At 51.6% G+C, this 24,720-nt stretch overlaps 1 protein-coding gene across 1 annotated transcript; it reads right to left on the reverse strand.

Annotated features, from left to right (window-relative positions):
- Positions 1 to 1,244: 1,244 nt before the first annotated feature.
- On the reverse strand, positions 1,245 to 23,939 carry LOC135552299 (Golgi apparatus protein 1-like). The gene is made up of 6 exons (XM_064983843.1): positions 23,742 to 23,939; positions 21,276 to 21,399; positions 15,516 to 15,760; positions 8,205 to 8,433; positions 6,065 to 6,171; positions 1,245 to 1,417 (listed from the first exon to the last, which is right to left on the reverse strand). Exons 1-6 carry the CDS (start codon positions 23,937 to 23,939, stop codon positions 1,250 to 1,252), a joined length of 1,071 nt encoding a protein of 356 aa, XP_064839915.1. The 3' UTR covers positions 1,245 to 1,249.
- Positions 23,940 to 24,720: the final 781 nt, after the last annotated feature.

The following is a 24,720-nucleotide window of genomic DNA, read 5'->3' on the forward strand; positions in this document are numbered from 1 at the left end:
AGGGCCAGTTTTAGGACTAGTAGGACCAACAGTAGCCTGCTTCAGGAGGAGGTTCAGAGCCAGTTTTAGGACTAGTAGGACCAACAGTAGCCTGCTTCAGGAGGAGGTTCAGGGCCAGTTTTAGGACCAGTAGGACCAACAGCATCCTGTTTCAGGAGGTGGTTCAGGGCAACTTCTCAGTAGTAGTGGAGTGGATCAGTTTCAGGTGGGGGCGTCTTAACATGCTTCCTCTGGCTCTGTGGAGCTTGGCTGGTTAGGGGTGGACCCCAGACTGGGGATCTGGGTGGTGGTAGGGGGCTGGAGGTGGCTGGGGCAAGCCCAGACTGGGGATCTGGGTGGTGGTAGGGGGGCTGGAGAGGGCGGAGGTGGCTGGGGCAAGCCCAGACTGGGGATCTGGGTGGTGGTAGGGGGCTGGAGGTGGCTGGGGCAAGCCCAGACTGGGGCTCTGGGTGGTGGTAGGGGGGCTGGAGAGGGGCGGAGGTGGCTGGGGCAAGCCCAGACTGGGGCTCTGGGTGGTGGTAGGGGGGCTGGAGAGGGGCGGAGGTGGCTGGGGCAAGCCCAGACTGGGGCTCTGGGTGGTGGTAGGGGGGCTGGAGGTGGCTGGGGCAAGCAGACTGGGGCTCTGGGTGGTGGTAGGGGGGCTGGAGAGGGGCGGAGGTGGCTGGGGCAAGCCCAGACTGGGGCTCTGGGTGGTGGTAGGGGGCTGGAGGTGGCTGGGGCAAGCCCAGACTGGGGATCTGGGTGGTGGTAGGGGGCTGGAGAGGGGCGGAGGTGGCTGGGGCAAGCCCAGACTGGGGCTCTGGGTGGTGGTAGGGGGGCTGGAGAGGGGCGGAGGTGGCTGGGGCAAGCCCAGACTGGGGCTCTGGGTGGTGGTAGGGGGCTGGAGAGGGGCGGATGTGGCTGGGGCAAGCCCAGACTGGGGCTCTGGGTGGTGGTAGGGGGCTGGAGAGGGCGGATGTGGCTGGGGCACCAGCCACCTTTGGCCTACCAGATGGAACCATGTTCCCTACATAGTGCAAAACTTCTGACCAGAGACCTATAGAGTTAGTTCTCACACAAAGCCAGTTGATGAAGTGGACCAAGGAGATGACAACATTGACATTGTTCTGTGATATCAGATCCAGGTGTGAAGGACCCCCACAGGGCTCTGGTCACAAGTAGTGCACTATCGCGGCAATAGTACCATTTGGGAGTCAGTCTGTCCCAGGGAGGTCCGTCTGTCCCAGGGAGGTCCGTTCATCCCCCCTCTCTACCTGTCCTTCAGTTCCCTGGTGACTCTCTTGGTGATGCGTCCACACAGCAGGCCGACCAGGAAGAGGACAATCACCCCCAGGGAGATTATAAACAGGATGTAGTTCTTAGAGGGGGAGGTCATCACTTGCATTGCAAGGTCTGAAAAACCCTCTGCTGGAGCGACCTGGGGGGAGAGGGAATTATTAGAGGGGAGGTAACCACCTGGGGGAGAGGGAATTATTAGAGGGGGCGAGGTCACCACCTGGGGGGGGAGAGGAATTATTAGAGGGGAGGTAACCACCTGGGGAGGGAATTATTAGAGGGCGAGGTCACCACCTGGGGGAGAGAGGGAATTATTAGAGGGGGAGGTCACCACCTGGGGGGAGAGAGGGAATTATTAGAGGGGAGGTCACCACCTGGGGGGAGAGAGGTAATTATTAGAGGGGAGGTCACCACCTGGGGGGATTAATAGAGGGGGAGGTCACCACCTGGGGGGGATTATTAGAGGGGGAGGTCACCACCTGGGGGGAGAGAGGGAATTATTAGAGGGCGAGGTCACCACCTGGGGGAGAGAGGGAATTATTAGAGGGGGAGGTCAACACCTGGGGGGAGAGAGGGAATTATTAGGGGAGGTCACCACCTGGGGAGGGAATTATTAGAGGGCGAGGTCACCATCTGGGGGAGAGAGGGAATTATTAGAGGGGGAGGTCAACACCTGGGGGGAGGGGAATTATTAGAGGGGGAGGTCACCACCTGGGGGAGAGGGGAATTATTAGAGGGGGAGGTCACCACCTGGAGGGGGAGGGAATTATTAGAGGGTGAGGTCACCACCTGGGGGAATTATTAGAGGGGGAGGTCACCACCTGGGGGGGGATTATTAGAGGGGAGGTCACCACCTGGGGAGAGAGGGAATTATTAGAGGCGAGGTCACCACCTGGGGGAGAGAGGGAATTATTAGAGGCGAGGTCACCACCTGGGGGGATTATTAGAGGGGAGGTCACCACCTGTCAGGGGGATTATTATAGGGGGAGGTCACCACCTGGGGGGAATTATTAGAGGGGAGGTCACCACCTGGGGGAGAGGGGAATTATTAGAGGGGTGGTCACCACCTGGAGGATTATTAGAGGGGCGAGGTCACCACCTGGGTGGGAGAGAGGGAATTATTAGAGGCGAGGTCACAACCTGGGGGGAGAGGAAATTATTAGAGGGCGAGGTCACAACCTGGGGGGAGAGGAAATTATTAGAGGGCGGGGTCACCACCTGGGGGAGAGAGGGAATTAAGAGGGGAGGTCACCACCTGGGGAATTATGGAATTATTAGAGGCGAGGTCACCACCTGGGGGAATTATTAGAGGGAGATCACCACCTGGGGGGGGATTATTAGAGGGGGAGGTCACCACCTGGGGGGAGAGGAATTATTAGAGGCGGAGGTCACCACCTGGGAGGAGAGAGGTATTAGAGGGCGAGGTCACCACCTGGGGGGATTATTAGAGGAGGTCACCACCTGGGGGGGATTATTAGAGGGGAGGTCACCACCTGTCAGGGGGGGATTATTATAGGGGAGGTCACCACCTGGGGGGGTAATTAGAGGGGAGGTCACCACCTGGGGGATTATTAGAGGGAGGTCACCACCTGTCAGGGGGAATTATTATAGGGGAGGTCACCACCTGGGGGATAATTAGAGGGAGGTCACCACCCGAAGGGGATTATTAGAGGGGGAGGTCACCACCTGTCAGGGGAATTATTATAGGGGGAGGTCACCACCTGGGGGGGTAATTAGAGGGGGAGGTCACCACCCGGGGTTATTAGGGGAGGTCACCACCTGGGGGGATTATTAGAGGGGGAGGTCACCACCTGGGGGATTATTAGAGGGAGGTCACCACCTGGGGGATTATTAAAGGGGAGATCACCACCTGGGGGGATTATTAGAGGGGGAGGTCACCACCTGGGGGAGAGAGGGAATTATTAGAGGCGAGGTCACCACCTGGGGGAGAGAGGGAGGTATTAGAGGGCGAGGTCACCACCTGGGGGGATTATTAGAGGGGGAGGTCACCACCTGGGGGGATTATTAGAGGGGAGGTCACCACCTGGGGGATTATTAGAGGGGGGAGGTCACCACCTGTCAGGGGGGGGAATTATTATAGGGGAGGTCACCACCTGGGGGGGGATAATTAGAGGGAGGTCACCACCCGGGGGGGGTTATTAGGGGGAGGTCACCACCTGGGGGATTATTAGAGGAGGTCACCACCTGGGGGGATTATTAAGAGGGGAGGTCACCACCTGTCAGGGGGAATTATTATAGGGGAGGTCACCACCTGGGGGTAATTAGAGGGGGAGGTCACCACCCGGGGGTTATTAGAGGGGGGAGGTCACCACCTGGGGGGATTATTAGAGGGGGAGGTCACCACCTGGGGGGATTATTAGAGGGGAGGTCACCACCTGGGGGGATTATTAGAGGGGAGGTCACCACCTGGGGGGATTATTATAGGGGAGGTCACCACCTGGGGGAGGTTATTAGAGGGGAGTTCACCACTTGCAGGGGGATTATTAGAGGGGAGTTCACCACTTGAGGGGGGATTATTAGAGGGGGAGGTCACCACCTGGGGGTGGGGAATTATTAGAGGTTATTAAAGGGGAAACCACTGCAGGTGTCAGGTTATTAAAGGGGAAACCACTGCAGATGTCAGGTTATTAAAGGGGAAACCCTGCAGGTTATTAAAGGGAAACCACTGCAGGTGTCAGGTTATTAAAGGGGAACCCACTGCAGGTGTCAGGTTATTAAAGGGGAAACCCTGCAGGTTTCAGGTTATTAAAGGGAACCCACTGCAGGTGTCAGGTTATTAAAGGGGAACCCACTGCAGGTGTCAGGTTATTAAAGGGGAAACAACTGCAGGTGTCAGGTTATTAAAGGGAAAGCACTGCAGGTGTCAGGTTATTAAGGGGAAACAACTGCAGGTGTCAGGTTATTAAAGGGAAACAACTGCAGGTGTCAGGTTTAATTAAAGGGAAAGCACTGCAGGTTATTAAAGGAAACAACTGCAGGTGTCAGGTTATTAAAGGGGAAACCACTGCAGGTTATTAAAGGGAAACAACTGCAGGTGTCAGGTTATTAAAGGGAACCCACTGCAGGTGTCAGGTTATTAAAGGGGAAACAACTGCAGGTGTCAGGTTATTAAAGTGGAAACCACTGCAGGTTATTAAAGGGGGAACCCACTGCAGGTGTCAGGTTATTAAAGGGGAAAGCACTGCAGGTTATTAAGGGGAACCCACTGCAGATTATTAAAGGGGAAACCACTGCAGGTGTCAGGTTATTAAAGGGGAAACCACTGCAGGTGTCAGGTTATTAAGGGAACCCACTGCAGGTTATTAAAGGGGAAACCACTGCAGGTGTCAGGTTATTAAAGGGGAACCCACTGCAGGTGTCAGGTTATTAAAGGGGAAACCCTGCAGGTGTCAGGTTTAATTAAAGGGGAAACCACTGCAGGTGTCAGGTTATTAAAGGGGAACCCACTGCAGGTGTCAGGTTATTAAAGGGGAAACCACTGCAGGTTATTAAAGGGGAAACCACTGCAGGTGTCAGGTTATTAAAGGGAAACAACTGCAGGTGTCAGGTTATTAAAGGGAAACAACTGCAGGTGTCAGGTTATTAAAGGGAAACCCTGCAGGTGTCAGGTTTAATTAAAGGGGAACCCACTGCAGGTTATTAAAGGGGAAACCACTGCAGGTGTCAGGTTATTAAAGGGAAACCCTGCAGGTGTCAGGTTATTAAAGGGGAACCCACTGCAGGTTATTAAAGGGGAAACCCTGCAGGTGTCATGTTATTAAAGGGGAAACCCTGCAGGTGTCAGGTTATTAAAGGGGAAACTGCTGCAGGTTATTAAAGGGGGAAACCACTGCAGGTTATTAAAGGGAAACTACTGCAGGTTATTAAAGGGGAAACCACTGCAGGTGTCAGGTTATTAAAGGGGAAACAACTGCAGGTGTCAGGTTATTAAAGGGAAACCACTGCAGGTTATTAAAGGGAAACCACTGCAGGTGTCAGGTTATTAAAGGGAAACTGCTGCAGGTTATTAAAGGGGAAACCACTGCAGGTTATTAAAGGGGAAACCACTGCAGGTTATTAAAGGGGAAACCACTGCAGGTTATTAAAGGGGAAACCACTGCAGGTGTCAGGTTATTAAAGGGGAAACAACTGCAGATGTCAGGTTATTAAGGGGAAACCCTGCAGGTGTCAGGTTATTAAAGGGAAACTACTGCAGATGTCAGGTTATTAAAGGGAAACTACTGCAGGTTATTAAAGGGGAAACCCTGCAGGTGTCAGGTTATTAAAGGGGAAACTACTGCAGGTGTCAGGTTATTAAAGGGAAACCACTGCAGGTTATTAAAGGGGAAACTACTGCAGGTGTCAGGTTATTAAAGGGAAAGCACTGCAGGTGTCAGGTTATTAAAGGGAACCCACTGCAGGTGTCAGGTTATTAAAGGGGAACCCACTGCAGGTGTCAGGTTATTAAAGGGAAAGCACTGCAGGTTATTAAAGGGGAAAGCACTGCAGGTTATTAAAGGAAACTACTGCAGGTTATTAAAGGGAAACTACTGCAGGTTATTAAAGGGGAAACTACTGCAGGTTATTAAAGGGGAAACCCCTGCAGCACCCAGGTTATTAAAGGGGAAACCCTGCAGCTGCCAGGTTATTAAAGGGAAACCCTGCAGCTGCCAGGTTATTAAAGGGGAACCCCTGCAGCTGCCAGGTTATTAAAGGGGAAACCACTGCAGCTGCCAGGTTATTAAAGGGGAAACCCTGCAGCTGCCAGGTTAAAGGAGTGTATAATAACCTTGGCAGCGTAGCTCCACATGTCCATGCGGTCCTGGAGTCTCTTCTTACACTCTGGCTGCAGACGGACTCTCTTATCCTGCAATGACTCCAGGAGACATGACATCTCTGGTAGGGAGGGAGAGAGAGAGAGGGAGGGGGGGAGAGACAGGGAAGGGGGGAGAGAGGAGGGGGAGAGAGGAGGGAGAGATAGAGAGAGAGGGAGGGGGAGAGAGAGGGAGGGGAGAGAGAGGGAGGGGGAGAGAGGAGGAGAAGGGGAAGAGAGAGGGGAAGAGAGAGGGAGGGGGAGAGAGGAGGGAGAAGGGGAAAGAGAGAGGGGAAAGAGAGAGAGGGGAGAGGAGAGAAATGGAGAGAGAAATGGAGAGAGAGAGAGAGGAGGGAGAGAGAGAGAGAGAGAGAGAGGAGGGAGAGAGAAAGGAGGGAGAGAGGGAGGGAGAGAGAGTGAGCGAGAGAGAGGGAGGGGGCGAGACAGGGAGGGGGAGAGAGAGGAGGGGGAGAGAGAGGAGGGAGAGAGAGAGAGGGAGGGGGGAGAGAGGGAGGGGGAGAGAGGAGGGAGAAGGGGGAAAGAGAGGGGAAAGAGAGGGGGAGATGGGAGAGAAATGGAGAGAGAGAGAGAGGGAGCAGAGAGAGAGAGAGAGAGGAGGGAGAGAGAGAGGGAGCGGAGAGAGAGAGAGAGAGAGAGAGAGAGAGAGAGAGAGAGATAGAGGGGGAGAGAGAATGAGAGGGGGAGAGAGAATGAGAGGGAGGGGAGAGAGGAGGGAGAGAGAGGAGGGAGAGAGAGGAGGGAGAGAGAGGAGGGAGAGAGAGAGAGAGTAGGGGAGAGAGAGGAGGGAGAGAGAGAGAGAGGAGGGAGAGAGAGAGAGGAGGGAGAGAGGAGGGAGAGAGAGAGAAGGAGAGAGAGAGGGAGGGGGAGAGAGGGAGGGGGAAAGAGAGAGAGAGATGTCCTTACTAAATACTATCATGGTGGTGTAGAAGGTGAATATACCTCCATGTCATTACTAAATACTATCATGGTGGTGAATATACCTCCATGTCATTACTAAATACTATCATGGTGGTGTAGAAGGTGAATATACCTCCATGTCATTACTAAATACTATCATGGTGGTGTAGAAGGTGAATATACCTCCATGTCATTACTAAATACTATCATGGTGGTGTAGAAGGTGAATATACCTACTTGTCATTACTAAATACTATCATGGTGGTGAATATACCTCCATGTCATTACTAAATACTATCATGGTGGTGTAGAAGGTGAATATACCTCCATGTCATTACTAAATACTATCATGGTGGTGAATATACCTCTATGTCATTACTAAATACTATCATGGTGGTGAATATACCTACTTGTCATTACTAAATACTATCATGGTGGTGAATATACCTCCATGTCATTACTAAATACTATCATGGTGGTGAATATACCTCTATGTCATTACTAAATACTATCATGGTGGTGTAGAAGGTGAATATACCTCCATGTCATTACTAAATACTATCATGGTGGTGAATATACCTCTATGTCATTACTAAATACTATCATGGTGGTGTAGAAGGTGAATATACCTACTTGTCATTACTAAATACTATCATGGTGGTGAATATACCTCCATGTCATTACTAAATACTATCATGGTGGTGTAGAAGGTGAATATACCTCCATGTCATTACTAAATACTATCATGGTGGTGAATATACCTCCATGTCATTACTAAATACTATCATGGTGGTGTAGAAGGTGAATATACCTCCATGTCATTACTAAATACTATCATGGTGGTGAATATACCTCCATGTCATTACTAAATACTATCATGGTGGTGTAGAAGGTGAATATACCTCCATGTCATTACTAAATACTATCATGGTGGTGTAGAAGGTAAATATACCTCCATGTCATTACTAAATACTATCATGGTGGTGTAGAAGGTGAATATACCTCTATGTCATTACTAAATACTATCATGGTGGTGAATATACCTCTATGTCATTACTAAATACTATCATGGTGGTGTAGAAGGTGTATATACCTCTATGTCATTACTAAATACTATCATGGTGGTGTAGAAGGTGTATATACCCCTATGTCATTACTAAATCCTATGGCTGTGAACAGACAGGTGGGAGGGACTCACGTCGTCCTCTGCCCGGCGTGACGGCAGCACACTGGTGTTTGAGGTCAAGGGCACAGGCCGTGTGGAGGACAGGATCAACGAAGACGTCTGCCTTGCTCTCCTTCAACATGTTCAGCACCTCCTTCCTACACAAGTCATGTTTGATCTTCAACAGGTTGGCCTTCAGACACTCCTCCACCTGACCTGTCTGCTCCTGGGCCACTGCCTCCTCCGCACACAGACCGGGGATCTAGAGGAGTGACAGGGGGAGGGAGGGGAGAGGGAACAGAGGGAGAAAGAGGGGGGAAGGTAGAGAAAAGACAGAGAGAGAGGGAAGACAGAGAGAGAGGGAAGACAGAGAGAGAGGGAAGACAGAGAGAGGGAAGACAGAGAGAGAGGGAAGACAGAGAGAGGGAAGACAGAGAATGTCAATTCTCTAGTTGCAGCTCTCAGAATGTATTTCTAAGGCCTTCTTCTATCAACATGGAACATGCTTTACAGCAGTCTGGCCTGGTTTAGAGGACCGGTCTCTTCAGGACAGTGGGGTTGTGTATTAGTAACCATCTCAGGGACAGCAGTCTGGCCTGGTTTAGAGGACCGGTCTCTTCAGGACAGTGGGGTTATGTATTAGTAACCATCTCAGGGACAGCAGTCTGGCCTGGTTTAGAGGACCGGTCTCTTCAGGACAGTGGGGTTGTGTATTAGTAACCATCTCAGGGACAGCAGTCTGGCCTGGTTTAGAGGACCGGTCTCTTCAGGACAGTGGGGTTGTGTATTAGTAACCATCTCAGGGACAGCAGTCTGGCCTGGTTTAGAGGACCGGTCTCTACAGGACAGTGGGGTTGTGTATTAGTAACCATCTCTCAGGGACAGCAGTCTGGCCTGGTTTAGAGGACCGGTCTCTTCAGGACAGTGGGGTTATGTATTAGTAACCATCTCTCAGGGACAGCAGTCTGGCCTAGTTTGGGGCCGGTCTCTTCAGGACAGTGGGGTTGTGTATTAGTAACCATCTCTCAGGGACAGCAGTCTGGCCTGGTTTAGAGGACCGGTCTCTTCAGGACAGTGGGGTTGTGTATTAGTAACCATCTCAGGGACAGCAGTCTGGCCTGGTTTAGAGGACCGGTCTCTTCAGGACAGTGGGGTTGTGTATTAGTAACCATCTCAGGGACAGCAGTCTGGCCTGGTTTAGAGGACCGGTCTCTTCAGGACAGTGGGGTTGTGTATTAGTAACCATCTCAGGGACAGCAGTCTGGCCTGGTTTAGAGGACCGGTCTCCTCAGCACAGTGGATCTGTAGCTGGGGGTCCAGTCTATATTAACACTCCTCACCACAGTGGATCTGTAGCTGGGGGTCCAGTCTATATTAACACTCCTCACCTCCTCAGCACAGTGGATCTGTAGCTGGGGTCCAGTCTATATTAACACTCCTCACCACAGTGGATCTGTAGCTGGGGGTCCAGTCTATATTAACACTCCTCACCTCCTCAGCACAGTGGATCTGTAGCTGGGGGTCCAGTCTATATTAACACTCCTCACCTCCTCAGCACAGTGGATCTGTAGCTGGGGTCCAGTCTATATTAACACTCCTCACCTCCTCAGCACAGTGGATCTGTAGCTGGGGTCCAGTCTATATTACCACTCCTCACCTCCTCAGCACAGTGGATCTGTAGCTGGGGGTCCAGTCTATATTAACACTCCTCACCTCCTCAGCACAGTGGATCTGTAGCTGGGGGTCCAGTCTATATTAACACTCCTCACCTCCTCAGCACAGTGGATCTGTAGCTGGGGGTCCAGTCTATATTAACACTCCTCACCTCCTCAGCACAGTGGATCTGTAGCTGGGGGTCCAGTCTATATTAACACTCCTCACCTCCTCAGCACAGTGGATCTGTAGCTGGGGTCCAGTCTATATTAACACTCCTCACCTCCTCAGCACAGTGGATCTGTAGCTGGGGTCCAGTCTATATTAACACTCCTCACCTCCTCAGCACAGTGGATCTGTAGCTGGGGGTCCAGTCTATATTAACACTCCTCACCTCCTCAGCACAGTGGATCTGTAGCTGGGGGTCCAGTCTATATTAACACTCCTCACCTCCTCAGCACAGTGGATCTGTAGCTGGGGGTCCAGTCTATATTAACACTCCTCACCTCCTCAGCACAGTGGATCTGTAGCTGGGGGTCCAGTCTATATTAACACTCCTCACCTCCTCAGCACAGTGGATCTGGAGCTGGGGGTCCAGTCTATATTAACACTCCTCACCTCCTCAGCACAGTGGATCTGTAGCTGGGGGTCCAGTCGATATTAACACTCCTCACCTCCTCAGCACAGTGGATCTGTAGCTGGGGGTCCAGTCTATATTAACACTCCTCACCTCCTCAGCACAGTGGATCTGTAGCTGGGGGTCCAGTCTATATTACACTCCTCACCTCCTCAGCACAGTGGATCTGTAGCTGGGGGTCCAGTCTATATTAACACTCCTCACCTCCTCAGCACAGTGGATCTGGAGCTGGGGGTCCAGTCTATATTAACACTCCTCACCTCCTCAGCACAGTGGATCTGTAGCTGGGGGTCCAGTCTATATTAACACTCCTCACCTCCTCAGCACAGTGGATCTGTAGCTGGGGGTCCAGTCTATATTAACACTCCTCACCTCCTCAGCACAGTGGATCTGTAGCTGGGGGTCCAGTCTATATTACACTCCTCACCTCCTCGGCACAGTGGATCTGTAGCTGGGGGTCCAGTCTATATTAACACTCCTCACCTCCTCGGCACAGTGGATCTGTAGCTGGGGTCCAGTCTGTATTAACACTCCTCACCTCCTCAGCACAGTGGATCTGTAGCTGGGGGTCCAGTCTATATTAACACTCCTCACCTCCTCAGCACAGTGGATCTGTAGCTGGGGGTCCAGTCTATATTAACACTCCTCACCACAGTGGATCTGTAGCTGGGGGTCCAGTCTATATTAACACTCCTCACCTCCTCAGCACAGTGGATCTGTAGCTGGGGGTCCAGTCTATATTAACACTCCTCACCACAGTGGATCTGTAGCTGGGGTCCAGTCTATATTAACACTCCTCACCTCCTCACCACAGTGGATCTGTAGCTGGGGGTCCAGTCTATATTAACACTCCTCAGCACAGTGGATCTGTAGCTGGGGTCCAGTCTATATTAACACTCCTCACCTCCTCACCACAGTGGATCTGTAGCTGGGGTCCAGTCTATATTAACACTCCTCACCTCCTCAGCACAGTGGATCTGTAGCTGGGGGTCCAGTCTATATTAACACTCCTCACCTCCTCAGCACAGTGGATCTGTAGCTGGGGGTCCAGTCTATATTAACACTCCTCACCTCCTCAGCACAGTGGATCTGTAGCTGGGGGTCCAGTCTATATTAACACTCCTCACCTCCTCAGCACAGTGGATCTGTAGCTGGGGGTCCAGTCTATATTAACACTCCTCACCTCCTCAGCACAGTGGATCTGTAGCTGGGGGTCCAGTCTATATTAACACTCCTCACCTCCTCACCACAGTGGATCTGTAGCTGGGGGTCCAGTCTATATTAACACTCCTCACCTCCTCACCACAGTGGATCTGTAGCTGGGGGTCCAGTCTATATTAACACTCCTCACCTCCTCAGCACAGTGGATCTGTAGCTGGGGTCCAGTAACACTCCTCACCACAGTGGATCTGTAGCTGGGGGTCCAGTCTATATTAACACTCCTCACCTCCTCAGCACAGTGGATCTGTAGCTGGGGTCCAGTCTATATTAACACTCCTCACCTCCTCAGCACAGTGGATCTGTAGCTGGGGGTCCAGTCTATATTAACACTCCTCACCTCCTCAGCACAGTGGATCTGGAGCTGGGGGTCCAGTCTATATTAACACTCCTCACCTCCTCAGCACAGTGGATCTGTAGCTGGGGGTCCAGTCTATATTAACACTCCTCACCTCCTCAGCACAGTGGATCTGTAGCTGGGGGTCCAGTCTATATTAACACTCCTCACCTCCTCAGCACAGTGGATCTGTAGCTGGGGGTCCAGTCTATATTAACACTCCTCACCTCCTCACCACAGTGGATCTGTAGCTGGGGGTCCAGTCTATATTAACACTCCTCACCTCCTCAGCACAGTGGATCTGTAGCTGGGGGTCCAGTCTATATTAACACTCCTCACCTCCTCAGCACAGTGGATCTGTAGCTGGGGGTCCAGTCTATATTAACACTCCTCACCTCCTCAGCACAGTGGATCTGTAGCTGGGGTCCAGTCTATATTAACACTCCTCACCACAGTGGATCTGTAGCTGGGGTCCAGTCTATATTAACACTCCTCACCACCTCAGCACAGTGGATCTGTAGCTGGGGGTCCAGTCTATATTAACACTCCTCAGCACAGTGGATCTGTAGCTGGGGGTCCAGTCTATATTAACACTCCTCACCTCCTCACCACAGTGGATCTGTAGCTGGGGGTCCAGTCTATATTAACACTCCTCAGCACAGTGGATCTGTAGCTGGGGGTCCAGTCTATATTAACACTCCTCACCTCCTCAGCACAGTGGATCTGTAGCTGGGGGTCCAGTCTATATTAACACTCCTCACCTCCTCAGCACAGTGGATCTGTAGCTGGGGGTCCAGTCTATATTAACACTCCTCACCTCCTCAGCACAGTGGATCTGTAGCTGGGGGTCCAGTCTATATTAACACTCCTCACCTCCTCAGCACAGTGGATCTGTAGCTGGGGGTCCAGTCTATATTAACACTCCTCACCTCCTCAGCACAGTGGATCTGTAGCTGGGGGTCCAGTCTATATTAACACTCCTCACCTCCTCAGCACAGTGGATCTGTAGCTGGGGGTCCAGTCTATATTAACACTCCTCACCTCCTCACCACAGTGGATCTGTAGCTGGGGGTCCAGTCTATATTAACACTCCTCACCTCCTCAGCACAGTGGATCTGTAGCTGGGGTCCAGTCTATATTAACACTCCTCACCACAGTGGATCTGTAGCTGGGGTCCAGTCTATATTAACACTCCTCACCACAGTGGATCTGTAGCTGGGGGTCCAGTCTATATTAACACTCCTCACCTCCTCAGCACAGTGGATCTGTAGCTGGGGGTCCAGTCTATATTAACACTCCTCACCTCCTCAGCACAGTGGATCTGTAGCTGGGGGTCCAGTCTATATTAACACTCCTCACCTCCTCAGCACAGTGGATCTGTAGCTGGGGGTCCAGTCTATATTAACACTCCTCACCTCCTCACCACAGTGGATCTGTAGCTGGGGGTCCAGTCTATATTACCACTCCTCACCTCCTCAGCACAGTGGATCTGTAGCTGGGGGTCCAGTCTATATTAACACTCCCTCCTCAGCACAGTGGATCTGTAGCTGGGGGTCCAGTCTATATTAACACTCCTCACCTCCTCAGCACAGTGGATCTGTAGCTGGGGGTCCAGTCTATATTAACACTCCTCAGCACAGTGGATCTGTAGCTGGGGGTCCAGTCTATATTAACACTCCTCAGCACAGTGGATCTGTAGCTGGGGGTCCAGTCTATATTAACACTCCTCACCTCCTCAGCACAGTGGATCTGTAGCTGGGGGTCCAGTCTATATTAACACTCCTCACCTCCTCAGCACAGTGGATCTGTAGCTGGGGGTCCAGTCTATATTAACACTCCTCACCTCCTCAGCACAGTGGATCTGTAGCTGGGGGTCCAGTCTATATTAACACTCCTCACCTCCTCGGCACAGTGGATCTGTAGCTGGGGTCCAGTCTATATTAACACTCCTCAGCACAGTGGATCTGTAGCTGGGGGTCCAGTCTATATTAACACTCCTCCTCAGCACAGTGGATCTGTAGCTGGGGGTCCAGTCTATATTAACACTCCTCACCTCCTCAGCACAGTGGATCTGTAGCTGGGGGTCCAGTCTATATTAACACTCCTCACCTCCTCAGCACAGTGGATCTGTAGCTGGGGGTCCAGTCTATATTAACACTCCTCACCTCCTCAGCACAGTGGATCTGTAGCTGGGGGTCCAGTCTATATTAACACTCCTCACCTCCTCAGCACAGTGGATCTGTAGCTGGGGTCCAGTCTATATTAACACTCCTCACCTCCTCAGCACAGTGGATCTGTAGCTGGGGGTCCAGTCTATATTAACACTCCTCACCTCCTCAGCACAGTGGATCTGTAGCTGGGGGTCCAGTCTATATTAACACTCCTCACCTCCTCAGCACAGTGGATCTGTAGCTGGGGGTCCAGTCTATATTAACACTCCTCACCTCCTCAGCACAGTGGATCTGTAGCTGGGGGTCCAGTCTATATTAACACTCCTCACCTCCTCAGCACAGTGGATCTGTAGCTGGGGGTCCAGTCTATATTAACACTCCTCACCTCCTCAGCACAGTGGATCTGTAGCTGGGGGTCCAGTCTATATTAACACTCCTCACCTCCTCAGCACAGTGGATCTGTAGCTGGGGGTCCAGTCTATATTAACACTCCTCACCTCCTCAGCACAGTGGATCTGTAGCTGGGGTCCAGTCTATATTAACACTCCTCACCTCCTCAGCACAGTGGATCTGTAGCTGGGGGTCCAGTCTATATTAACACTCCTCACCTCCTCAGCACAGTGGATCTGTAGCTGGGGGTCCAGTCTATATTAACACTCCTCACCTCCTCAGCACAGTGGATCTGTAGCTGGGGGTCCAGTCTATATTAACACTCCTCACCTCCTCCACAGTGGATCTGTAGCTGGGGTCCAGTCTATATTAACACTCCTCACCTCCTCAGCACAGTGGATCTGTAGCTGGGGGTCCAGTCTATATTAACACTCCTCACCTCCTCAGCACAGTGGATCTGTAGCTGGGGTCCAGTCTATATTAACACTCCTCACCTCCTCAGCACAGTGGATCTGTAGCTGGGGGTCCAGTCTATATTACCACTCCTCACCTCAGCACAGTGGATCTGTAGCTGGGGGTCCAGTCTATATTAACACTCCTCACCTCCTCAGCACAGTGGATCTGTAGCTGGGGTCCAGTCTATATTAACACTCCTCACCTCCTCAGCACAGTGGATCTGTAGCTGGGGGTCCAGTCTATATTAACACTCCTCACCTCCTCAGCACAGTGGATCTGTAGCTGGGGGTCCAGTCTATATTAACACTCCTCACCTCCTCAGCACAGTGGATCTGTAGCTGGGGGTCCAGTCTATATTAACACTCCTCACCTCCTCAGCACAGTGGATCTGTAGCTGGGGGTCCAGTCTATATTAACACTCCTCACCTCCTCAGCACAGTGGATCTGTAGCTGGGGGTCCAGTCTATATTAACACTCCTCACCTCCTCAGCACAGTGGATCTGTAGCTGGGGGTCCAGTCTATAGTCCAACGCCGACTCCTGAAGAATCACTCTGATCTGGTCCTCACAGTCTGGAGACAGACGCTGGTCGGCGTATTTCAGCTTCAGGCAACCAATCACCTGGCCCTCCAGTTCGCTGTCATCACTGGCCTTGTTCAGGATTGGCTGACAGAATTTAGGGATGTCTGCCTTACAGGCCTTTCTCAATATTGGGTTCAACCTGTAGTCTGAGAGAAAGGAAGACAACCAGAAATATCAGAGCTACGGGTCCACATGACATGGGCTCTGGCCCAATTCCTTTTCTCTCCATTCCTTGCATCCTCCTTCCTCGCCTGCTTCTCAAAACCCATTGGAGAAGAAGATCCAAGGGGAGGGACCTGAGACCAACTCCTCCAAGAGAGAGGTAACAGGTGGTCCCATCTATTAGAGGTAACAGGTGGTCTCCATCTATTAGAGGTAACAGGTGGTCTCCATCTATTAGAGGTAACAGGTGGTCCATCTATTAGAGGTAACAGGTGGTCTCCATCTATTAGAGGTAACAGGTGGTCTCCATCTATTAGAGGTAACAGGTGGTCCATCTATTAGAGGTAACAGGTGGTCCCATCTATTAGAGGTAACAGGTGGTCCATCTATTAGAGGTAACAGGTGGTCTCCATCTATTAGAGGTAACAGGTGGTCCATCTATTAGAGGTAACAGGTCATCTCCATCTATTAGAGGTAACAGGTGGTCTCCATCTATTAGAGGTAACAGGTGGTCTCCATCTATTAGAGGTAACAGGTGGTCCATCTATTAGAGGTAACAGGTGGTCTCCATCTATTAGAGGTAACAGGTGGTCTCCATCTATTAGAGGTAACAGGTGGTCTCCATCTATTAGAGGTAACAGGTGGTCTCCATCTATTAGAGGTAACAGGTGGTCTCCCTCTATTAGAGGTAACAGGTGGTCTCCATCTATTAGAGGTAACAGGTGGTCTCCATCTATTAGAGGTAACAGGTGGTCTCCATCTATTAGAGGTAACAGGTGGTCTCCATCTATTAGAGGTAACAGGTGGTCTCCATCTATTAGAGGTAACAGGTGGTCCATCTATTAGAGGTAACAGGTGGTCTCCATCTATTAGAGGTAACAGGTGGTCTCCATCTATTAGAGGTAACAGGTGGTCTCCATCTATTAGAGGTAACAGGTGGTCTCCATCTATTAGAGGTAACAGGTGGTCTCCATCTATTAGAGGTAACAGGTGGTCCATCTATTAGAGGTAACAGGTGGTCTCCATCTATTAGAGGTAACAGGTGGTCTCCATCTATTAGAGGTAACAGGTGGTCTCCATCTATTAGATGTAACAGGTGGTCTCCATCTATTAGAGGTAACAGGTGGTCTCCATCTATTAGAGGTAACAGGTGGTCTCCATCTATTAGAGGTAACAGGTGGTCTCCATCTATTAGAGGTAACAGGTGGTCCATCTATTAGAGGTAACAGGTGGTCTCCATCTATTAGAGGTAACAGGTGGTCCATCTATTAGAGGTAACAGGTGGTCTCCATCTATTAGAGGTAACAGGTGGTCTCCATCTATTAGAGGTAACAGGTGGTCCATCTATTGGTCCATCTATTAGAGGTAACAGGTGGTCCATCTATTAGAGGTAACAGGTGGTCTCCATCTATTAGAGGTAACAGGTGGTCTCCATCTATTAGAGGTAACAGGTGGTCCATCTATTAGAGGTAACAGGTGGTCCATCTATTAGAGGTAACAGGTGGTCTCCATCTATTAGAGGTAACAGGTGGTCTCCATCTATTAGAGGTAACAGGTGGTCCATCTATTAGAGGTAACAGGTGGTCCATCTATTAGAGGTAACAGGTGGTCCATCTATTAGAGGTAACAGGTGGTCCATCTATTAGAGGTAACAGGTGGGTCCATCTATTAGAGGTAACAGGTGGTCCATCTATTAGAGGTAACAGGTGGTCCATCTATTAGAGGTAACAGGTGGTCCATCTATTAGAGGTAACAGGTGGTCCATCTATTAGAGGTAACAGGTGGTAACAGGTGGTCCATCTATTAGAGGTAACAGGTGGTCTCCATCTATTAGAGGTAACAGGTGGTCTCCATCTATTAGAGGTAACAGGTGGTCTCCATCTATTAGAGGTAACAGGTGGTCTCCATCTATTAGAGGTAACAGGTGGTCTCCATCTATTAGAGGTAACAGGTGGTCTCCATCTATTAGAGGTAACAGGTGGTCCATCTATTAGAGGTAACAGGTGGTCTCCATCTATTAGAGGTAACAGGTGGTCCATCTATTAGAGGTAACAGGTGGTCTCCATCTATTAGAGGTAACAGGTGGTCCATCTATTAGAGGTAACAGGTGGTCTCCATCTATTAGAGGTAACAGGTGGTCCATCTATTAGAGGTAACAGGTGGTCCATCTATTAGAGGTAACAGGTGGTCTCCATCTATTAGAGGTAACAGGTGGTCTCCATCTATTAGAGGTAACAGGTGGTCCATCTATTAGAGGTAACAGGTGGTCTCCATCTATTAGAGGTAACAGGTGGTCTCCATCTATTAGGGGTAACAGGTGGTCTCCATCTATTAGAGGTAACAGGTGGTCTCCATCTATTAGAGGTAACAGGTGGTCTCCATCTATTAGAGGTAACAGGTGGTCTCCCTCTATTAGAGGTAACAGGTGGTCTCCTCTATTAGAGGTAACAGGTGGTCTCCTCTATTAGAGGTAACAGGTGGTCTCCATCTATTAGAGGTAACAGGTGGTCTCCATCTATTAGAGGTAACAGGTGGTCCATCTATTAGAGGTAACAGGTGGTCTCCATCTATTAGAGGTAACAGGTGGTCTCCATCTATTAGAGGTAACAGGTGGTCTCCTCTATTAGAGGTAACAGGTGGTCTCCATCTATTAGAGGTAACAGGTGGTCTCCATCTATTAGAGGTAACAGGTGGTCCATCTATTAGAGGTAACAGGTGGTCTCCATCTATTAGAGGTAACAGGTGGTCTCCATCTATTAGAGGTAACAGGTGGTCTCCATCTATTAGATGTAACAGGTGGTCTCCATCTATTAGAGGTAACAGGTGGTCTCCATCTATTAGAGGTAACAGGTGGTCTCCATCTATTAGAGGTAACAGGTGGTCTCCATCTATTAGAGGTAACAGGTGGTCCATCTATTAGAGGTAACAGGTGGTCTCCATCTATTAGAGGTAACAGGTGGTCCATCTATTAGAGGTAACAGGTGGTCTCCATCTATTAGAGGTAACAGGTGGTCTCCATCTATTAGAGGTAACAGGTGGTCCATCTATTAGAGGTAACAGGTGGTCCATCTATTAGAGGTAACAGGTGGTCTCCATCTATTAGAGGTAACAGGTGGTCTCCATCTATTAGAGGTAACAGGTGGTCCATCTATTAGAGGTAACAGGTGGTCTCCATCTATTAGAGGTAACAGGTGGTCCATCTATTAGAGGTAACAGGTGGTCTCCATCTATTAGAGGTAACAGGTGGTCTCCATCTATTAGAGGTAACAGGTGGGCCATCTATTAGAGGTAACAGGTGGTCCATCTATTAGAGGTAACAGGTGGTCCATCTATTAGAGGTAACAGGTGGTCCATCTATTAGAGGTAACAGGTGGTCCATCTATTAGAGGTAACAGGTGGTCCATCTATTAGAGGTAACAGGTGGTCCATCTATTAGAGGTAACAGGTGGTCCATCTATTAGAGGTAACAGGTGGTCCATCTATTAGAGGTAACAGGTGGTCCATCTATTAGAGGTAACAGGTGGTCTCCATCTATTAGAGGTAACAGGTGGTCTCCCTCTATTAGAGGTAACAGGTGGTCTCCCTCTATTAGAGGTAACAGGTGGTCCATCTATTAGAGGTAACAGGTGGTCTCCCATCTATTAGAGGTAACAGGTGGTCCATCTATTAGAGGTAACAGGTGGTCCATCTATTAGAGGTAACAGGTGGTACATCTATTAGAGGTAACAGGTGGTCTCCATCTACTAGAGGTAACAGGTGGTCCATCTATTAGAGGTAACAGGTGGTCCATCTATTAGAGGTAACAGGTGGTCCATCTATTAGAGGTAACAGGTGGTCCATCTATTAGAGGTAACAGGTGGTACATCTATTAGAGGTAACAGGTGGTCCATCTATTAGAGGTAACAGGTGGTCCATCTATTAGAGGTAACAGGTGGTCCCCATCTATTAGAGGTAACAGGTGGTCCCATCTATTAGAGGTAACAGGTGGTCTCCATCTATTAGAGGTAACAGGTGGTCCCATCTATTAGAGGTAACAGGTGGTCCATCTATTAGAGGTAACAGGTGGTCCATCTATTAGAGGTAACAGGTGGTCTCCATCTATTAGAGGTAACAGGTGGTCTCCATCTATTAGAGGTAACAGGTGGTCCATCTATTAGAGGTAACAGGTGGTCCATCTATTAGAGGTAACAGGTGGTCCATCTATTAGAGGTAACAGGTGGTCTCCATCTATTAGAGGTAACAGGTGGTCCATCTATTAGAGGTAACAGGTGGTCTCCATCTATTAGCGGTAACAGGTGGTCCATCTATTAGAGGTAACAGGTGGTCTCCATCTATTAGAGGTAACAGGTGGTCCATCTATTAGAGGTAACAGGTGGTCCATCTATTAGAGGTAACAGGTGGTCCATCTATTAGAGGTAACAGGTGGTCTCCATCTATTAGAGGTAACAGGTGGTCCATCTATTAGAGGTAACAGGTGGTCCCTCTATTAGAGGTAACAGGTGGTCCCTCTATTAGAGGTAACAGGTGGTCTCCATCTATTAGAGGTAACAGGTGGTCCCTCTATTAGAGGTAACAGGTGGTCCATCTATTAGAGGTAACAGGTGGTCCATCTATTAGAGGTAACAGGTGGTCTCCATCTATTAGAGGTAACAGGTGGTCTCCATCTATTAGAGGTAACAGGTGGTCCATCTATTAGAGGTAACAGGTGGTCCATCTATTAGAGGTAACAGGTGGTCCATCTATTAGAGGTAACAGGTGGTCTCCATCTATTAGAGGTAACAGGTGGTCTCCATCTATTAGAGGTAACAGGTGGTCTCCATCTATTAGAGGTAACAGGTGGTCCATCTATTAGAGGTAACAGGTGGTCTCCATCTATTAGAGGTAACAGGTGGTCTCCATCTATTAGAGGTAACAGGTGGTCCATCTATTAGAGGTAACAGGTGGTCTCCTCTATTAGAGGTAACAGGTCATCTCCATCTATTAGAGGTAACAGGTGGTCTCCATCTATTAGAGGTAACAGGTGGTCTCCATCTATTAGAGGTAACAGGTGGAGAGATTAGAGGTAACAGGTGGTCACTCTATTCGAGGTAACAGGTGATCCACCTGTTACCTGTGTTCACTGTGAGAGTGTGTGTGTTACCTGTGAGAGTGTGTGTGTTACCTGTGTTCACTGTGAGAGTGTGTGTGTTACCTGTGTGAGAGTGTGTGTTACCCGTGAGAGAATGTGTGTTCTGTGTGAGAGAGTGAGAGAGTGAGTGTGTGTGTGACCTGTGTTCTGTGTGTGTGTGTGTGTGTGTGTGTGAGAATGTGTGTGTGTGTAAGAGTGTGGGTTACCTGTGTTCTGTGTGAGAGTTACAGTGTGTGTTACCTGTGTTCTGTGTGAGAGTGTGTGTGTGTTGAGAGTGTGTTTTACCGGTGTTCTGTGTGAGAGTGTGTGTGTGTGTGTGAGAGTGTGTGTTACCTGTGTTCTGTGTGAGAGTGTGTTACAGTGTGTGTTACCTGTGTTCTGTGTGATCTGTCTCTTGGTGATCATCTGTTTACACTTGGGATCCATCAGTTCAGAGTTCTTGTTCTGTTTCAGACACTGCAGCATGTTCTTAGCATCCACATCTGTACAGAACCGCTGACACATGGAGAGAGAGGACAGGCAGAGAGGACAGGAGGGACAGAGAGGACAGGAGGGACAGAGAGAGAGAGGAGAGGAGGGACAGAGAAAGAGAGGAGAGGAGGGACAGAGAGAGAGAGGACAGGAGGGACAGAGGACAGGAGGGACAGAGAGAGAGAGGACAGAGAGGACAGGAGAGACAGAGAGAGAGGACAGGAGGGACAGAGAGAGAGAGGACAGGAGGGACAGAGAGAGAGGACAGAGAGGACAGGAGGGAGAGAGACAAGTTAAAGATAGGTAAGGGGAACAGGCCTAGAAAGTTTTCTTTAACATGTTCTTAGCATCTACGTCCGTCCGCTGAGAGAGACAGAGACAGAGAGACAGACAGAGAGACAGACAGAGAGAAACTTGTCCAAAACCACTCCTGTGTTGTCTTGGCTGTGTGTTTAGGATCGTTGTCCTGTTGGAAGGTGAACCTTCACCCCAGTCTCAGGTCCTGAGCGCTTCGGGACATGTCTCTGAAAGTCCTCGAGTGGCCCAGCCAGAGCCCAGCCAGAGCCCAGCCAGAGCCCAGCCAGAGCCCAGCCAGAGCCCAGCCAGAACCCAGCCAGAGCCCAGCCAGAACCCAGCCAGAACCCAGCCAGAACCCAGCCAGAGCCCAGCCAGAGCCCAGCCAGAGCCCAGACTTGAATCCCATTGAACATCTATGGAAAGACTTGGGAGTTGCAGTGAACAGCAATCTTCATCTAACTAACAGAGCTTGAGAAAATCCCCAAATCGAGATGTGCAAAGCTGATACAGAGATACCCAAGATGTCTCACAGCTGATAGAGAGATTCCTCACCACAGCCACACGGGGCGTCCCCCTCTCACCACAGCCACACGGGGCGTCCACCACAGCCACACGGGGCGTCCCCCTCTCACCACAGGGGCGTCCCCTCTCACCACAGCCACACGGGGCGTCCCCCTCTCACCACAGCCACACGGGGGCGTCCCCCTCACCACAGCCACACGGGGGCGTCCCCTCTCACCACAGCCACACGGGGCGTCCCCCTCTCACCACAGCCACACGGGGCGTCCCCCTCTCACCACAGCCACACGGGGCGTCCCCCCTCACCACAGCCACACGGGCGTCCCCCTCACCACAGCCACACGGGGCGTCCCCTCACCACAGCCACACGGGGCGTCCCCCCTCACCACAGCCACACGGGGCGTCCCCTCTCACCACAGCCACACGGGGCCCCCCACCACAGCCACAGTCCTCTCACCACAGCCACACGGGGCGTCCCCCTCACCACAGCCACACGGGGCGTCCCCCTCACCACAGCCACGGGGGCGCCCCCCACCACAGCCACACGGGGCGTCCCCCTCTCACCACAGCCACACGGGGCGCCCCCCACCACAGCCACACGGGGCGTCCCCCTCTCACCACAGCCACACGGGGGCGTCCCCCTCTCACCACAGCCACACGGGCGTCCCCCTCTCACCACAGCCACACGGGGGCGTCCCCCTCTCACCACAGCCACACGGGGCGTCCCCTCTCACCACAGCCACACGGGGCGTCCCCCTCTCACCACAGCCACCGGGCGTCCCCCTCTCACCACAGCCACACGGGGGCGTCCCCCTCTCACCACAGCCACACGGGGCGTCCCCTCTCACCACAGCCACACGGGGCGTCCCCTCTCACCACAGCCACACGGGGCGTCCCCCTCACCACAGCCACACGGGGCGTCCCCCTCTCACCACAGCCACACGGGCGTCCCCCCACCACAGCCACACGGGGGCGTCCCCACCACAGCCACCGGGGCGTCCCCTCTCACCACAGCCACACGGGGCGTCCCCCCACCACAGCCACACGGGGCCCCCCACCACAGCCACACGGGGCGTCCCCCTCACCACAGCCACACGGGGGCGTCCCCCCTCACCACAGCCACACGGGGCGTCCCCCTCTCACCACAGCCACACCGCTCCGGGGCGTCCCCTCTCACCACAGCCACACGGGGCGTCCCCCTCTCACCACAGCCACACGGGGCGTCCCCCTCTCACCACAGCCACACGGGGCGTCCCCCCCTCACCACAGCCACACGGGGGCGTCCCCCTCTCACCACAGCCACACGGGGGCGTCCCCCTCACCACAGCCACACGGGGGCGTCCCCCCCACCACAGCCACACGGGGGCGTCCCCCCTCACCACAGCCACACGGGGGCGTCCCCCCCTCACCACAGCCACACGGGGCGTCCCCCTCTCACCACAGCCAGAGGGAGCGTCCCCCTCACCACAGCCACACGGGCGTCCCCCCCTCACCACAGCCACACGGGGGCGTCCCCCTCACCACAGTCACACCGCACCCCCCTCCCTCACCTTAATCATCTGCTTGCAGACCCTCATGAGCTGGTAGTCCAGTTCTGGATCCAGCATCTCTCCCTCCTGTAGTTTAAACACCCTCTGGTGACACTGCTGAGACAGCTGCTTCTTCCTGTCCTTTAAACACTCCATCATCTGAGCGTTACCGAACACCACGTTGGAGCAGAGCCTCCCGATGTCCGTCTTACACGTCATACAACTCTGGTTCCAGACGAATGTCCTCTGACTGCAGAGAGAGGAGAAAGGAGAGAAAGGAGAGGAGGAGAGAAAGGAGAGGAGAGAGAAAGGAGAGGAAAGGAGAGGAGAGAGAAAGGAAAGGAGAGGAAGAGAGGAGGAGAGAGAAAGGAGAGGAAAGGAGAGGAGAGAAAGGAAAGGAGAGGAGAGAGAAAGGAGAGAGAAAGGAGAGGAGAGAGAAAGGAGAGAGAAAGGAGAGGAGAGAGAAAGGAGAGGAGAGAGAAAGGAGAGGGAGAGAAAGGAGAGAAAGGAGAGGAGAGAGAAAGGAGAGGAAAGGGAGGAGAGAAAGGAGAGGAAAGGAGAGGAAGAGAAAGGAGAGGAGAGGAAAGGAGAGAGAAAGGAGAGGAGAGAGAAAGGAGAGGAGAGAAAGGAGAGGAGGAGAGAGAGAAAGGAGGGTTGAGAAAGGAGAGGAGAAAGAAGGAGAGAAAAACATGTGAGAGAGGAGAGAGAGAGGAGAGAAGAGAGAGGAGGAGGAGAGAGAAAGGAGAGGAGGAGAGAGAGAGAAAGGAGAGGAGGAGGAGAGAGAAAGGGAGAGGAGGAGGAGAGAGAAAGGAGAGGAGGAGGAGAGAGAAAGGAGGGGAGGAGGAGAGAGAAAGGAGAGGAGGCGGAGAGAGAAAGAGAGAGGAGAGAGCGGAGAGGCGGAGAGAAAGGAGAGGAGGCGAGAGAAAAAGGAGAGGAAGGCGAGAGAAAGAGAGAAAGGAGAGAGAAAGGAGAGGAGAGAGAAAGGAGAGAGGTGAGAGAA

The sequence above is a fragment of the Oncorhynchus masou genome, chromosome 2, assembly GCF_036934945.1.
Source record: "Oncorhynchus masou masou isolate Uvic2021 chromosome 2, UVic_Omas_1.1, whole genome shotgun sequence".
Classification (NCBI taxonomy): domain Eukaryota; kingdom Metazoa; phylum Chordata; class Actinopteri; order Salmoniformes; family Salmonidae; genus Oncorhynchus; species Oncorhynchus masou.